Raw genomic sequence first — 16,838 nt, 5'->3', positions numbered from 1 at the left:
ACAACCTATTACAGTAACTGCCCACACTGAAGAAATGCACTGTACTGTGTAATTTCCTCTGTACCGTTTACAGTGAGGTTACTTTACTTCCTGTTGCTCACATTTCAGTTCCTGGTCCTTCCATTAAGAGACTGATTTTCTCAGGGGTAAGAATGGGGAGAACAATGAGTGATTTTGTGTGAGAAAATAATAGTGAAACAAATCATTTCTTTCCGCTACTGGACAAGCTCCAGACATCTAAAAGGCAAGGTGACAGCATGTAAACCGGACTGAGATCAGAGGAAAAGCGATCTGACCTCTAGACCTGACACTGCTGTCACTCCTCACAGACAGTGACAGGTGATCCAGCTAGTAATATCATCAATGCTAGCTACTGTCTTGTGACCACTGACATAACAAGAGCCTTTGTCAGTTGTTTTAGGTACTGCAAGAGGCCTTTTTTTAACCAAAATATTATTAAGTAAGTCTTTCTGGATTGCCAGCAAGAATTTGCTTAATTTAAGCTAACATCAACCAGAACACAACCAGCAATAGCAACCAGTAATTGCACGTAATGGGGTCGATTTTATAATCCTCCAAGTTCTTTAGCAGCTTTATGCATAAATTTATTGTCCCTATAGATTCTATAGACGTGCAATTACTGGTTGCTATTGCTGGTTGTGTTCTGGTTGATGTTAGCTTAAATTAAGCAAATTCTTGCTGGCAATCCAGAAAGACTTACTTAATAATATTTTGGTTAAAAAAAGGCCTCTTGCAGTACCTAAAACAACTGACAAAGGCTCTTGTTATGTCAGTGGTCACAAGACAGTAGCTAGCATTGATGATATTACTAGCTGGATCACCTGTCACTGTCTGTGAGGAGTGACAGCAGTGTCAGGTCTAGAAGCAGCGAGCCACCGAGCCCGAAGCGTGGCGAGCGCAGCGAGGGTACACGGAATGTATTTTATGGAATTGCATGCAAATGGCATGCAATATTGGTGACTTGCTTTGAAACAACATCCGTGTGCGCTCGCCGCGCTTCGGGCTCGGTGGCTCGCTGCGCTCGCCACGCTATATAAAATCAACTCCACGCCCTAGTGGATAGTGGGGTAATGAAATGGATAGTAAATCTTATACTATATCTTATGCGATATCTTATGTTAAATCGCATACTAAATGGTATCCTAACTAGTATCCTATCTATCCTATCTATTGGCGCCGTGAAACTACACAAGTACCGAAAATGTAAATAAATAAATAGATTTACTGTAATGATGAGTTTTCAGATTTTACAATGAAATCTTAATTTACACGTCTCGAGAAATATATTTGGGCAGCATACACCTTATGGAATGCCCTTCCAAGCACATTAAGACTCTCCTCTAGCCTCCAAACTTTCAAGCGTTCCCTGAAAACTCACCTCTTCAGGCAAGTTTATCATATTCCAGAACCCCCACTCCAGTAGCATTCATATCTAATGGCATCCCATCAGGACTGTCTTGCAATCTGGTGGGACTGCCATGCTATGGAATCATATCCTTATGTAACCCTCCTATTATCCCTATAGCTTGTAAATTTATGAGCAGGGACCTCCTACCGCTACAGTATGTTGGTCTGTTACTACTCAGTTTGTAACATCACTGTATCCAATTGTAAAGAATATGCTGCGCTATATAATAAACTGTAAATAAATAATTAAATAACTAATGTATCTTGAGTGGATACATACAGTCTATGCTGATTATGCCATGCGGGCGGCGTCTGGGGTACTCGCAAGACTGTGAAGTTCGCAGCCTTGTGAGTCAACCACAATAAGGTCCATAGTCCTCAAGGCACCCTGACAGTCCAGGTTATAAGGATATCCATGACAGCACAGATAGCTAAATAAAAATAATTGAGGCACTCATTAATTCACCTATGTTTATTGATCAATATCCTTAAAACCTGGACCATTAAAGCAGGCATTCCCAATCACGGCCCTCAAGACACACCAACAGTGCAGGTTTTAGTGATATCCAGGCTTCAGCACAGGTGACTTAATTAGTACCTGATTAAACCATCTGTGCTGAAGCCTGGATATCACTAAAACCTGCACTATTGGTGTGCCTTCAGGACCGTGGTTGGGAATGACTGCATTAAGGTGTTATGAGGACCACATTTGGGAATTGCTGACCTAATTCAAGATCTACTGGCCACACTGTGATAACGGCTCTACTTGGATTTTTACCTTTCCATGAGGACCACATAAGGAAAAAAAGTTTCCTATGTAGAAATGCACCTTCAGTTACAGAATCTTACTTCACAGAAATCAAATCATAGTAGAAGTCCATAAATTCAGTAAGAACACCATATTTAATTAGACAAACTTTTACCCTTTTTGAGTTTCCACTTTGTTTTGCGCTATACCTACACACAGCAGCTCCTGCAGGATTTCTGATATACAGTACACCACAGAAAGAATATATACATTTTGAACTACAATATATTCTGTGAAGTGTTTGAAGACAAACAAAAGCTTTACATGCTGCACCTATAACAGCCAGGGCTGCGTCAGGTAAAGACAAAGAGGACACATGGGCTTGGGCAAACAGCAGGTGTTCTTTCTGTGCAAACACTCAAGACAGAACAGGGCCCATTTATGTGAGGCACGCCATAAATGTAACCCTTTAAGTGCAGCACATGCTTACTAGTCGAATTACTACTCAAACCTTTTCTATCCTCTCCACATTCCCAATTTTTTTTAATAATTGATACATATACTAGTATTTTTGAGCTGTCATTTGCCTGGTCTCTTGCTATTATGGTCACCCAATCCCCTCTGTGCCTCTAACATCCCATTGCTCAAATATATCTCCAGCTTCATGCCACCTATGTCTCTTTCATCTGCCCCATCCTCTCTCTTTCTCTTATTATATCAACCCCCATCTCAATCATCTTGTTAACCCACCTCCCATCTCCCTTTGTGATCACTTCCTATCACTTCCCATTAGGGGGAATACCAGGGTCGTGTCTTTGCCCCTCCTCTCTTTCATCCCTGGCCTGTTCCCCACCTTTCTAATTTCTCACCAAGGGAGATTACGAGTCGGTGAATGTGCTGCATTTGGGAAAGGGGAAGGTGCTGGTGAGTTGTTATTACCATTCAGTATATCCTATCAAAATCACTCTACAGGGAAATGACGACTATCAGTAACAGATATATTTACAAATTTACAATAGGCACCTTGAAAAATGTATAACTATTATTTCACTAATATCTAAGAAATGATAAAACTGTTGAAAATGGGTTCATATTGTGAGGCACATTTGGGTGTAAATATAGCCAGTTCAATTTGCCTATTGTTTTATGTTATTACACTGAAGCACTAAGATGTTTACATTGCTTTACATTGCTGTGGCTTTACTGGTAGAATTTCCTTTAAATCCAAATGGTCATGAACATATGGTGTTTACTTCTGTTTTCTGCGTGCACCTAGCTATGTTTTCTCTGGGGTTGGATATTTCTCCTGTGTGGCCAAAAATGTGAATCATGTTAACTAACCCCGTTCCCTCAAACTCCAAGGCTAAAAAAAGCCCAAACTCTCTGGCTGTAGTAATGATTTCATCTGTTTACACACATAGCAACAAGCTTATGAATAAAACCAGCTTGGGGTGGGGGGGACATGAATAAGTAGTAAAATGTAAACAGCTCCATAAATTCATCAATTATTAACCCGCATTATATATATATATATATAATATATAGACATCGGCAATGGTATCGGAATTCGTACCCCACATCGCTCAAAATTGTTCCGAGCCCTATGGGGCATAAAACATTTTTGTGCTGATCTAGGCCACCATGAAGTGCCAGAATTACCCACAGATTCTTCACATGGAATAGGATTGACAAATTTACTGAGAAAGGTATAAAAATGTTGGTGGTTACAATAATACATTGTTTTGCTTAGCATTAGTGATCTAGTTTTAGCAGTTTGATTCACAAAATGCTATGGCACTCAGAGGCTAAGAGAGTGGTGCCGGAACCGGGTACTAAATGCAGGGGTATGGCCTAGTCTCCTACTACAAAAAAAAAAAATCACCCAAAATGTAACTGCAGGGATGTAAAATGATGACACACATCAGCAGCTTACCTTGCTTACACAGTGCCGAGTCTCTGCTTTCACTGTCATCTTCCCAATGTCACTGGGAAGATGGCACTGCGGCAGAGGAGTCACTCGCTTCTTGTAGAAATGTAACTAAGCTAGGGGACAGGGAGACTCAAGCCCATCGAAAATGCCTGGGTAATTAGTGCCCAGCCTTCTCAGTGCCAGTTATGGCACTATACATCATTTAAAACAAGAATAAGTAATGAAATATTGCATTTGCTTTCACTCACAAACAATACTGTACTTTAAATGGGGCAGGGGCTGGTGTGTACTACTCCTGTACGACTGAAGCTTTTCTTGGGAATTTGAAGCAATGGTACTCTTTACTTAGAAGGGCGCCCATCTCGGGCATTGAATGCACTAAAAAATCAGGTGCGATGCGACAGACGAGATGCCCGAGATTTCCCATAGGGAACAATGTTAAATGTCTCAATTGACCCGATTTTCTGTTCAATGCCTCAATTGACCCAATTTTTCCATAGGAAACAATGTTAAATGGGCCACAGAGGCCAAATAGGCACCCTGAAGTGAATAATGGCCACCCGAATTGTTAACGCCACCCCACGATCAACGTCAACCCGAAGCGTGGCGAGCGCAGCGAGCCCGCGAGGGGCGGCGGTACGCGTCCTACGACCTTTTCATACCCCCACTATCCACGTCGGCGTGGAGTTGAGAATAGAAAGTGTGGCGAGCGCAGCGAGCCACCGAGCCCGAAGCGTGGCGAGCGCAGCGCGCCCCGCGAGGGGACGCGGATACCTTCACAGGTATCCGCGCCCCCTCGCGGGCTTCACAGCTGTCCGCGTACCCTCGCGGGGCTCGCTGCGCTCGCCACGCTTCGGGCTCGGTGGCTCGCTGCGCTCGCCACACTTTCTATTCTCAACTCCACGCCGACGTGGATAGTGGGGGTATGAAAAGGTCGTAGGACGCGTACCGCCGCCCCTCGCGGGCTCGCTGCGCTCGCCACGCATCGGGTTGACGTTGATCGTGGGGTGGCGTTAACAATTCGGGTGGCCATTATTCACTTCAGGGTGCCTATTTGGCCTCTGTGGCCCATTTAACATTGTTTCCTATGGAAAAATTGGGTCAATTGAGGCATTGAACAGGAAAATTGGGTCAATTGAGACATTTAACATTGTTCCCTATGGGAAATCTCGGGCATCTCGTCGGTTGATCGCACCCGATTTTTTAGTGCATTCAATGCCCGAGATGCCCGAGATTTTTTACTAACGATGCCCACGATCAAAATCGTGGGCGCCCTTCTAAGTAAAGAGTACCGAAGCAATTACTGTATTGCATGCAGGGCCGGATTATAATGGGGGCACAAGGGGTCAGTGCCCCTGGGCCCACCTCTAGCTGGCATTTTTTTTTTTTAGCTAAAGGTTTTGTGCATGGGAGTGGGGTAGTGCTGCAGCTTCACCTATCTGCCAATGAGACAATGATTAATGGTGCTGAGCATTGGGAGCCAAGTGTGCAGTGCATTACTGGGAGTTGACTAAGTCCCATGACACTTTGCACCCGAGGGCAGAGACTGAGACGTTTGTGCTGAGCTCTGATTGGTGGAGCTCATTACATGCTTCTCAGGCCCATGGATAACAGCAGCAGCAGCCTAGTCATGGGAGGGTTTTTGATCAGAGGCAGCACTGGGACTGTGAGGTCTCCTACAGAGTAAGGTGCAGAGGGACAAACACAGGCTTTTCATGTGGTATGTATGTATGTATGTATGTATGTATGTATGTGTGTATGTGTGTATGTGTGTGTGTGTATATATATATATATATATATATATATCCCCTGAAGTTACCCATTGACCATGTTTATACTGCCTTTACTCTGTGTTTTGACAGTGTAATATTCCCCCATGCAGTTTGCGGCCAGTAATGACAAGTGCAAGGGGCCCCCCTGTCTAAAGTGCCCCGGGCCCCGAAGGCTTAATCTGGCACTGATTGCATGTGTAATTCAGATGGAAAACAAATGACTGTGCTGTAACATTGGTTACACAATTACATCACAGCAATGGACTACTAGGGCTCTGCATGTGAAGAAAGCGCAAAACAGCATAGTCATTGTCGTTATTACTCAGACCTTTGGACTGTTTTGTAACATGGTGATAAGATATATACAGAGTTGTTAAGATAAAAAACAATATCCTTTTCAATGAAATCATAGCAACCTAATAATATAATAACTTTAACGTTTCAGTATTTTTCAGTAAAGCTCAAAAGTCATTTACTGTAGCTGGCATTCCTGTGGCATGGGGGTGGAGTCAAAAAAGGGTGTTAATAATATAAGTAACCCTGACAAGTAGGCAGATTAAAAACAGATGATGTGATCATCTGTTTTCTTCTACCACCATTTCAAAGTAGTCATTTTTTAAAGCCCATACATACTGGGCGACTTTCAGCTGAAAACTGAAAAGCTCCCTGCCCATCCGCAGCAACCTGCCTGTCTCCCTGAAGCGGAGACGGGCAAGGGAACCGCCGATCACTGATGTTTAGCTGACAGGGGCACGCAAACAAATGAGACACTTGCGTCAGCCAGTCCGCTAGCACATGCAATCTGGTGATCCTGCAGGCTGGCTGACGGCCATCTGTAGTAAAGTTCTAGGCAAGGCCTGGCCAACTTTGGCTCCCCGGCTGTTGTGAAAATGCAAGTCCCAGCATGCCTTGCCAAAATTTTGGTATAAGTGAATGCTCAAACTGTGGCAATGCATGCTGGGATGTGTAGTTTCACAACAGCTGGAGACCCACAGGTTGGCCAGGCCTGTGCTAGGCTGTACAGGATTTGTTCATGGTCACAAAGTAGCTTATCAAGTGATTTTCATCAGTACTTTATTGCATTCCAATGCAACAGATGGCTAAGTATCTATTTCACTTTCTCTAAATGTAAGAGATTACAAAATAAGGTTCAAGGTCTCTGTAATGCAGAGCCTAATCTCCCCTAAAATATACAGGGATTTATCAGGCATTAACACCATGTAATTGCTTGGTCTTAAATAATGCATTGAAATAAAGTCTTAATTTATTTCCAAGATGTTTTACAGGAAGTGTCATTCAAATTGTCCCACTACTTTTTACGCATTGAAAAAAACACAAAAACAATGTATTTTAGCATTACAACACATTACTGACCCATTGTACGAATTCTGACGGAATTAGCTACAGATGTAAATTGACATTCCTTTGCTGCATATAGTATAAGCATAAGCTTTATTGATATTCATAGTCATTAATTCCACATGAAGTTGCCCCTTTCTTATTACACTGATCCCATGTACATTTGGCACAGTTACAAAAGACAGGAGTAAGAAGAATATGAGTTTGTTTTCCTGAAAGGACCAGTAAACAAAGGCACCATCTCTGCAGCGCACTCTGCAAGTAATGTACTGGTTTAATAATAATTCCGCACCTGGCTTTGATCAAAAGTGGGAGGAGCTTTCTCAAGTGTTATGAAACAGAAATTCCGCATATGAATCTTGGTTTTCCAAATATGCATTAGAGCGACTTACAAAAATGTAGGCTGGAGTACAAGTCCCACAAGAAATATTACAAAGGTCTGTGAGCAGCAGCATTAGGTCTAGAAAGGAAAATGTCTGACCTCTCTGCCAATATAAGCTGGCGTTCAAAGGCTAAACTGCAAAAGCAGCCAAGCATTTCCTCTACTGTCCTGCCTGTGTCTGCTCGGGACTCATGAATTGTAAAAACATATTGACTATAAGCCTGTAATGTCTGAGGTTGAAAAATTCAGAGGAACTGTCTCAGTAACTTTATGTAATTTATACTCTTAAAGAAATTTGTTCTCTAATTTGCAACAAAGAGAAAACTTCTCTCTGTGGAACTGGAATGCCCCCTATATCATAATTAGCTTTTGTACTTTTTCCCCAAAATACCACAGCATCTAAAAATGTATTAGAGTTTCACTAAGTTAATGTCAAACTTTCCATTTATTCCCCCTTTTTCTTACTTACAATCTTTTTTTTTTTTTTTTTTGTATCGTTTCTCTATACGTGTGTACACACAGGAACTTATTCTGGTTCACTCGCAAAGGCAAATTCCTTCTTAAATGGACAAAACCAGATTAAACATGTGCAGAGAGAGTTACATTTGGGTGAGGTATTTTGTTTCTGTGCAGGGAAAATACTGACTGCTTTACACTGCAATATAGATCTCACTAAAACCTGGATGTCTCAAATTGAAGCTGTGTGCGGATAACCTGTGCTTATATATTAACATATATAGTGATGAATGGATTAGTTCTATTTTTAAAATCAATTTTTTTTTTTTAATTTACAGATATTAAACTGGTAAAAATTACCTGACCACTAAAATACTGTAAAATTCCCACATGAAAAAGTCAGTGACTTCTTATGACGTGTGACCACTTGCATCACAATAAAGAAACTCCATTGAAATCAGCATATAATGCCTTATCACTATGAATGTTCCCACAAACCTACAGTTAACCCACCCAAATGTAATTCTCTTTGCACAAGTTACATCTGCCCCCCTCCCCCCTGCAGTGCACATGGTTTTGTCCATTTGAGAAGGAAATTGCCTTTGCGAGTGAACCAGAATAAGGGCCACAGTGTAATATGGTCACTGAGCAATTTTGGCTTAATATCTCTCAGCAATATATTGCTTGGTGTACCATTGTCATCAGTGACCAGTGATTTTGTCTGAAAATTCCAAGCAATACTGACTCATCTGTCTACTTAATTTTGACTAGAGATCGCTGGTCACTTGTGCACAGTGCATTGGGGACCAGCGATTTTTAGCCATGATACCAGCGACCATTAAAAGCTGGCTGTGGGAGTGCACTCCTAGCGATTTATCTCCCACAACGCAAAAAAACACTGGTGATATGGTCGCTCAGCGACCATTTTGTCAGCCATAATGGCTTAAATCACCTCGTGTGTACAGGGCTTATGAGTTTCCACTGCTTAAATATGTAATGTGAATTTTGTTTTGCCCTTCAAATAACAAAATTAGATTATAGATTGTAAGATTGCGAGCAGGGCCCTCCTACCTCCATGTCGGGTATCTACCCAGTTTTTTTAATCACTGTTGTTTCCAATTGTAAAGCGCAACAGAATATGTTGTGCTATATAAGAAACTGTAAATAAATCAATGAAATAAATGATATGTGCTATAATCACATTTGTGAATTGTTTTCTTTTTATGTTTCTCTATCTTATATCTATTCCAGCTGCCACGTAAATTACACTAAGGGGAAAATTTAATAAGATGGGAGTTCTATTGAAGATGGGATGTTGTCCATAGCAACCAGTCAGAATCTACTTCTTATTTATTTAGCACTTTCGAGAAAATAGTAGATAGAATCTGATTGGTTTCCCATAGCAACACCCCATCTTCAATAGAACTCCCATCTTAGTACTAAGGGGTTTATTATTTAATGATATTTGTTAGTAGTTGGTGATTTTTTGCTGAAGAGAAATAAATCCTGTAGCAAATAAAAGCATTTAGAAGGTTGTGTGTACACTGTATTCACACTATGCATTAATAGAAATAATTTACCGCCTGACTGATTTTACTAGTGGCACAACTTTACCAAACCTAACTAATCTAAATGAGCTCTTAATAGTGGAAATTTGTCTGGATTTATAACATAGAAAATCCAATTAAATATTAAATTAAAGCCGTATTTTTCTTCTGTGTCAAACTCTATATTCAACCCTTGCAGATAACAAGGATAAGGTTTAAGTAACTCACTTTGCTTCCGGGAGAACCCTCCATAGTTTCCAAAAATTGAGGAGCTTGCTTGATGTTTTCTAAATCCTGACCTCGGTAGGCTGGACTGTGGTGAGATGGCGGCACCTGGTAGATGGCATCTTGTAAAGAACTCTGTGGCACTTGGTAGATCTGATGTTGGTAACAGGACTGAGGTGATGTTTCTTGTTTGGGAATGTCTTGTTTGGAGGTATCTGATACAGGCCCGATGAGAAGCTTCAGTCGGTTTCCTGGCGCAATGCCTTGCCGTCCATGTAATGAGCAGAGCCACCATCCTTCTAGACCCCCGGTGTTCTGCTCAATAATTGTTAGGATATCACCTTTTCGGAATGATAATTCTTCTGCACATTCTGGAACGTTATCGTATAAAGCTCTTGCCATGAGATTCTACAAGTGAAACAAGTAACAATGAATTACAAGATAATTATTTCCAAACTCTTAGGCTGTGCCAGTTACTATGTACTGGTGTTAATTTAAATGTTATATGACAATATCCTATCTGGCAGAGCATGGTGTAGTTCAATGATTACCGAAGAGCTAAGATCTCTAAGTGATCTACAAAATAATTGTCACTAGATAGTACAAGAAAAAAAAAAACCACATCATTATATATATATATATATATATATATATATATATATATATATATATATATATATATATGTATATGTATATAAGTTTCCACGGTGCAGGAGGCACTCGAAGGGAGGTACTTGATACTGGAATGAGAACCTGACACCGTGACAGCTTGGTGCTAACAGTTCCTTCGTCAGAGTACTCTTAGAGGAGGCAAATTCCTTCTTAGCTGGACAAAACCATGTGCACTGCAGGGGGGCAGATTTAGAGAGATTTAGCTTTGGGTGAGTAATTTTGTTTCTGTGCAGAGAAAATACTGCCTGCTTTATTTTTACACTGCAATATAGATCTTACTTTGAAGTAAAACCCCAACCCAAATCTAATTCTCTCTGCACATGTTACATCTGCCCCACCTGCAGTGCACATGGTTTTGTCCAGCTAAGAAGGAATAAGTGAACTAGAATAAGGCCCATAATGCCTTATCACTATGAATGTTCCCACAAACCTACATTTGCTGATTAGCTAACACTGCTGCAAGCCTAGTCACCTGATAGTCAGCTATTTGTCCCTGCATGTTTGCATTTACATAGGACACTACAACTTAAAAAAACAATTACAACAGTATATAATAAACTGGTTTGTTCAGCAGTAAATAATTCATACATAAATATACAAATGTATAAGGTTTATTGGGCCTTATAATAATATAATGAGACAGCATATTTTGTAACCTAAATGCTTGTATACATATAGCTTAAAAGGCAACTATACTTGAATTTTTCCTCTATTTGAAATGTATATAAATTACATTAATTAACTAAAACTTCTAAAAATGAAAAGAGTTGTTGTTGCCCATAGCAATCAGAGTATGTCTTTAATTTTCTAGGCTACAATAAAGAAGTGATAAGGTCCATAGACATTGGGCGACTTTGCCCAGCGTGTATGGACAGCGATGATCACTACCATCACTGGGGGAAAGCCACAATGAACGATTTTCCCCCTGCCCGGTGCCGACAGCGAGAAGAGGACGGCGTTGCATAACGCAGCCCTATGCAAAGCCATCCTCAAAGCCGCTCATCTGCTGGTATAACCAGCAGATGAACGGCTTTCTCGGCGATGATGCGGGTGTGCGCAGCAGCGCTCACAGCTCATCGCCGGGCCATACACACTGGGCAGCTTTGAGCTGAAAGCCGCTCAAACATGCTGTTTTGAGAAGCTTTTAGCTCAAAGTCGCTCAGTGTGTATGGGCCTTTAGAATCGGATTGGTGGCTATGGGCAATATCACCTATTTTAATTTTAGGAAGATTTAGTAAATGTACCCCTTACTGTGTATGTTATGGGACTTATGAAGTAATTTATTTATTAAATATTAAAATAAAAGTATTTAAAATACAACAAAAGTACATTATAACCATTTCAGTAAAAGCTCATCACAGTATATGTAGTCTGTACCACACACACTTGCCACTTGCCTAGCAAACTGTCCCTGAAAATGATTTTAATAAGCCGGTAACTATGTACAAAATCACTCTCAGTAATGGGGCGGCATATTTAATACTTTGTCTGCTGCAAGGAATAACATGATCCTCAGGAATGCCATAGTAGTTCAGGCTGCTGAATTACGTTTCAGTAACTTCTCCAAGTAAGGGCAAGCTGTAAACGCAGAATATATGAAGTAATCCATCATGATCTCTTATTTTGTCATTTCATCTATGTAACAAAGTAGGATCTAGTTATCCAGTCAGATCAGTTGACGAGCAATGGGCTGCAGCCAGGCGGTACACAAGAAATGACGCAGAGAGCTTCAGTGTGGTACAAAAAGTGGATCGGTTTATTATTATTGCGATGACAATCAAAGTGATGCCAATGTAGAAGAGGCGTTCTTGGCAATGGCAGTAGCAAGAAAAAGTAACAAATCAGGTTCTGCAAAGAGTATGTTTACAAGGGATAGCGTGTGACAAATTTTTGTTCATGGGAACAGTTTGGAATTGTCCTGAAGAAACACTTCCCATTATCCCGCACTTTTGCTTTTACTCCATTTTAAAAGTGATTGATTATGATGAGTTCATGCCTGTGAAAAAATATATATAACTTATCTTAAAAGTTATAATAAAGTGACTTTGTATGGTTTAAAGTTTGCTATTTTCATAGTTTTAGGTTATGTGGTGCCATATAACTGATATATTACTCACATTAGAAAATAATGTCATAGTGAAGCTCTCTTCATTGACATGTAGTATGTAGGTTTGTTATATGGTGTAAAACTAATTCATTTAATGTTTGCCACCTTTGCTGGAACAAGACCATAAGAATCACCCACTCATAGAAGTTTAAATTGATTGCACTAGTTCCACTATTTTTCCCAAAAAAATGTTTTTATTAAGGCACTCTGTTTTACAATAAATGAATAAATACAGATGTGTATTTTATACAGTTTCATTATTATAAATCGTGAAAGTGATTATTATTATTATTATTATTATTATTATTATTAATAATAATAATAATAATAATGAAATTCAGATGTAAATTGTTGATGAGCAATAAAAGTTTGGTGTTGAATCATGAAGAATTACATTACATTGACATCAAAGTTTCCTGAGGTAAAATTTGTATCACATATGGTGGATGTAGTAATGTACTTTTGAATAATTAATATTGATCCTGTTATTTTATATTTGTCGGTTTGTACTACAGCATATAGTATAACAGATAATAAAATAGGAAAAAACTTAACTCTCTCTGCAAAGCCCCCCCCCCCCAGGGACACCCCCCCCTAACCTTGGGACACCCCCCCTAACCTTGGAGAGTGATAAACAGCCAGGCAATCAGCTAACTATCATGCTACAGTGTTTGAAAAATGACAGGTAGCAGCTGATTGGCTGGTTGTGTATCACTCTCCACTTTACTTTTTGAAGCTTGATACATCTGGCCCTTAGTATATTCAGGCCACTAAATGTAGCAAGTAACAAGATGCATTTTTTAAGCTCTGGTGGATTTGTCATCTCATATCTACGTATAATGTGGAAATATACTGTAGCTTGCCCAGAGAGTAAAGAATTTGTCAAGTTTAGATTCCTTGTTTAATCTCACTTCAACCCAGTCTATTCTGAACAGGTGAAATAGATTACATTTTAATAATGGAAATGCCGGAGGAAGCGGAAATATCCATTCTTGCAAGATTGTATTGTGGGATGCCACAACTAGTTCTACTTTTTAATCTGCATGTTAATAAATTCGCTACTGTGGGGTAGGGGTAAGATGAGCCCAGCTGACCATGACCTTCTTAGGATTCTTCTACCCTAGTTACACATCAATACAAGAGATGTGATTTGCATTTTAAATCATGTAGATGAATGGATAGCAAAGTGCAAATTCTCCTCTGTCAGCTTTTCCTATCCTAGAGGCCCCTAAAAAGACAGAATGGAACACATCTTCTTAAATACGGGTGTATTATAGTTTTTCACATTGGATGAATGGATATGATTCAATGACCAAAAGGTATTCATATACTCATATGAAGCATATTTGTATGGTACTCTTAGCTGGTTCAATGACCACTACAAAAACAGACTACAACATTCAAACAGAAATCAGTTAATGATTTATAAATGAAATAAAGGAAGTACAAGAGTTATATCTAACATGTAGTAAACTTGGGTAACCTTAAGTTTATATTCACTGTAAGCTGGCGATGCTGTATTGCTCACGTCCCACACAGGTAAAGGAACATCATTTTTATGTTCCTTTACTGTCATTGAGCACGCAATGCACTATTATTATTATTGTTACCAGGATAACAATCCATTTTTCTTATCATGCACAGTACAGCATTTTCAGTCTCCATGAGTAAGATAACAGCATACACGTCTTGTTTTGCTTAATATGTATCACAGTGTGCATGGGCACAACTTATGGCTGTGTTTTCAGGTGCATGTATGAACTTACAAGCAGAAGTGCAGCACAATAAGAGTCTGCTATTTTACCATGCCAATTTCATTACTGTTTTGAGTTACATATATCTTTAGGTAGACCTTTTACAAATCTATGTGATCCTTAAGCAATGCAAATGCAGGAGGTGGTGCATATGACCCCCTGCCTACATTTGCCATTGCTAAAAACTGCAATTGCAGACTGAGTAAGGTTAACCTTATACAGGCTTGCAGTTGCAGGTCAGCTTGCGAAGTCAAAAAAACCTTGGCCTGGCCATTCCTGGAAAATGGGGATGACATACTATAATTTATGGAAACGCTGGCCACCTCCGCCACTGCCCTTCCCCACTAACGCCTCTGCCTGTCAATCAGGCAGAGGCATTTGCTGTTCTGCTCTGTGATCACAGGACTCATCCTGCACACACGCAGAATCCCACCAATGCGGGTTGGATTGCTTTTGCTATCCAAGCTGAATTAGCCCCAATGTCACTTCACAGTATATTTACTATGATCAAAATATAGGTCAGTTAATAATTAATCCTTGACAGGAATACTACTCATTAACATAGCTTAATTTCCAGAGCAATTTGTGCAGTGGAGTGTTGGGAATTCTCTGATGTTATGGCAAAATTAATTTCTTCATATTTTATTACTCTGCATATGATGGAAAATCAGTCAATGAATAAATCACCTGCAGCTGTTCTTTTTTTAAATAACAATTGATACTAATAAAATGTCAGTGGCTGATTCAAGCTGGCTATACCTGAGTAGTATGACAGACGTGGACTTTGATAGTACCAGACCTTCCAATGTAGTGGCATGAGCAGCTGTGAAATATTCATGTTGAAATAACCTGCCATTAAGAAAATACCCCTCAAGCTCTATTAATAATGGTTGTGTCAAAATAGCAGGAAGGTGGAAAACCATTCATTTAATGGCTTCTCTCAGTGGATGTAATGACTATGTAATTAGCAATAGGAGGTGAATAGCGGTGCATGCAAATATGGGCTGTTCAGTGGGCTCATTATGGGATGTTGTGGGCGTTCAATGCAAACGGCTGAGTTCCCAGATGCATAGGAGGCTATAGTCAGATTGAGCATCTACCACTATCTGTGTGTATATAGTCAGATAGAGAAACTATACCTGCCATAGGACTGGTGCAAGTTTCGATGGTGGGACCAATGGTGACGTATAAGGATGCATCAATATATTTTAGTGTGCATGAATGCTAAGAAGTCAGCGTCTCAGTAACTGCACAATGCTCTGAACAGATTTACACTGGGGAAGTACTTTGTAGCAACAATTGGCCGCTCTTTTGCATGTGACTTAGAATCAGGCCCACTGTGATGAGTATGTGGTGGTGAATCAGAAAGTACCCAACAAGTTCTCGCACATACACACTACGGTAGGTTTGGGTAATAGTGGGTGGTCAGTGGCGAATCTATGGGGGGGGGGGGGGTGAAAGGCTCCCCTCAGCAAAGGTTTCTATTCCCAATCTTAGTCCACGTGCATGTTAAATGATGGAAAAAAGTTATGGAAAAGTTGAAGAAAATGTAATTAAAAACAAAAACCTTGTTTCGACCACACGTCATTTGAACAGTTACGTCAACCTTTTGAACTGGTCAACCCTAAGCACCATCTACCTTTTACCTGTTGAACTATTGCATGTGGAACATTTGGGAATCGACCTATTGACTATCTTTTTACTATAGATCTGTCATCCAGGATACTAGCTGCAAGACAGTTAATCATTTCCTAACCTGACTAAGTGATGATAAAAGGTATACATTTATGGTTTCCCTTTAAGTGTACTTTTAAAGGCCTTTGACTTGATGCAGTTTTCAGAAGTGTACTCAATTCCACCCAATTACTTGCTTACAGCCTTACAAGTACCTTTAATTGTACAATGTAAATGATAACCAACTAGTTAGTATGTGAGGCTATAGCAGTACAACAGATGCTGCAGGGTTGAATAAAAATGTATGTATGTATGTATGTATGTATGTATGTATGTATGTAAGTATGTAAGTATGTAAGTATGAAAGTATGAAAGTATGTATGTAAGTGTTCTATTTCCACAATAAACACTGTCTGTATCTTTGACAGCACAATCCAAAGAAAGCAAATGATGGTGAAATAAAATGATCTCACTGTGACTAAGAGAAGCCCCACCAAAGTAAAAACACACAAACACACACGCACACGCACACACACTCATAGGTGTGTGAAATCGCAGATTTATTTTTTTGATTTGATGGGAAGGTGTGTTATTATGTACTTAGAAAGCAAAGTAACTTGTTGATGCCAGAGGCTACTGGAAGTCAAGTTGGAACACTGTGTTAATTAATAAGATAAGTAGTTATTTCTATTAGAATGAAAAAGACTTTCAAATCCTACTATGTGTTTAGATTTCACATCTGTTTCACTTCATCTGAACATCAGTCACAGAACTCCTGTAATTA

At 39.8% G+C, this 16,838-nt stretch overlaps 1 protein-coding gene across 2 annotated transcripts in view; it reads right to left on the bottom strand.

The window, feature by feature from the left end:
• The window catches only part of NEDD9 (neural precursor cell expressed, developmentally down-regulated 9), a 48,979-nt gene that overhangs the window by 9,136 nt on the left and 23,005 nt on the right, over positions 1 to 16,838 (bottom strand). For both annotated transcript variants that reach the window (XM_083187918.1, XM_083187917.1), the window contains exon 2: positions 9,851 to 10,255. In XM_083187918.1, the coding sequence (XP_083044044.1) occupies positions 9,851 to 10,249 (399 nt within the window). In that variant the 5' untranslated portion in view covers positions 10,250 to 10,255. The remainder of the gene's footprint in view (positions 1 to 9,850; positions 10,256 to 16,838) is intronic.

The sequence above is a fragment of the Crinia signifera genome, chromosome 5, assembly GCF_055691185.1.
Source record: "Crinia signifera chromosome 5, ASM5569118v1, whole genome shotgun sequence".
NCBI lineage: Eukaryota > Metazoa > Chordata > Amphibia > Anura > Myobatrachidae > Crinia > Crinia signifera.
The sequence above is the reverse complement of the archived record's forward strand: the minus strand, read 5'-3'. Positions and strand labels throughout refer to the sequence as shown.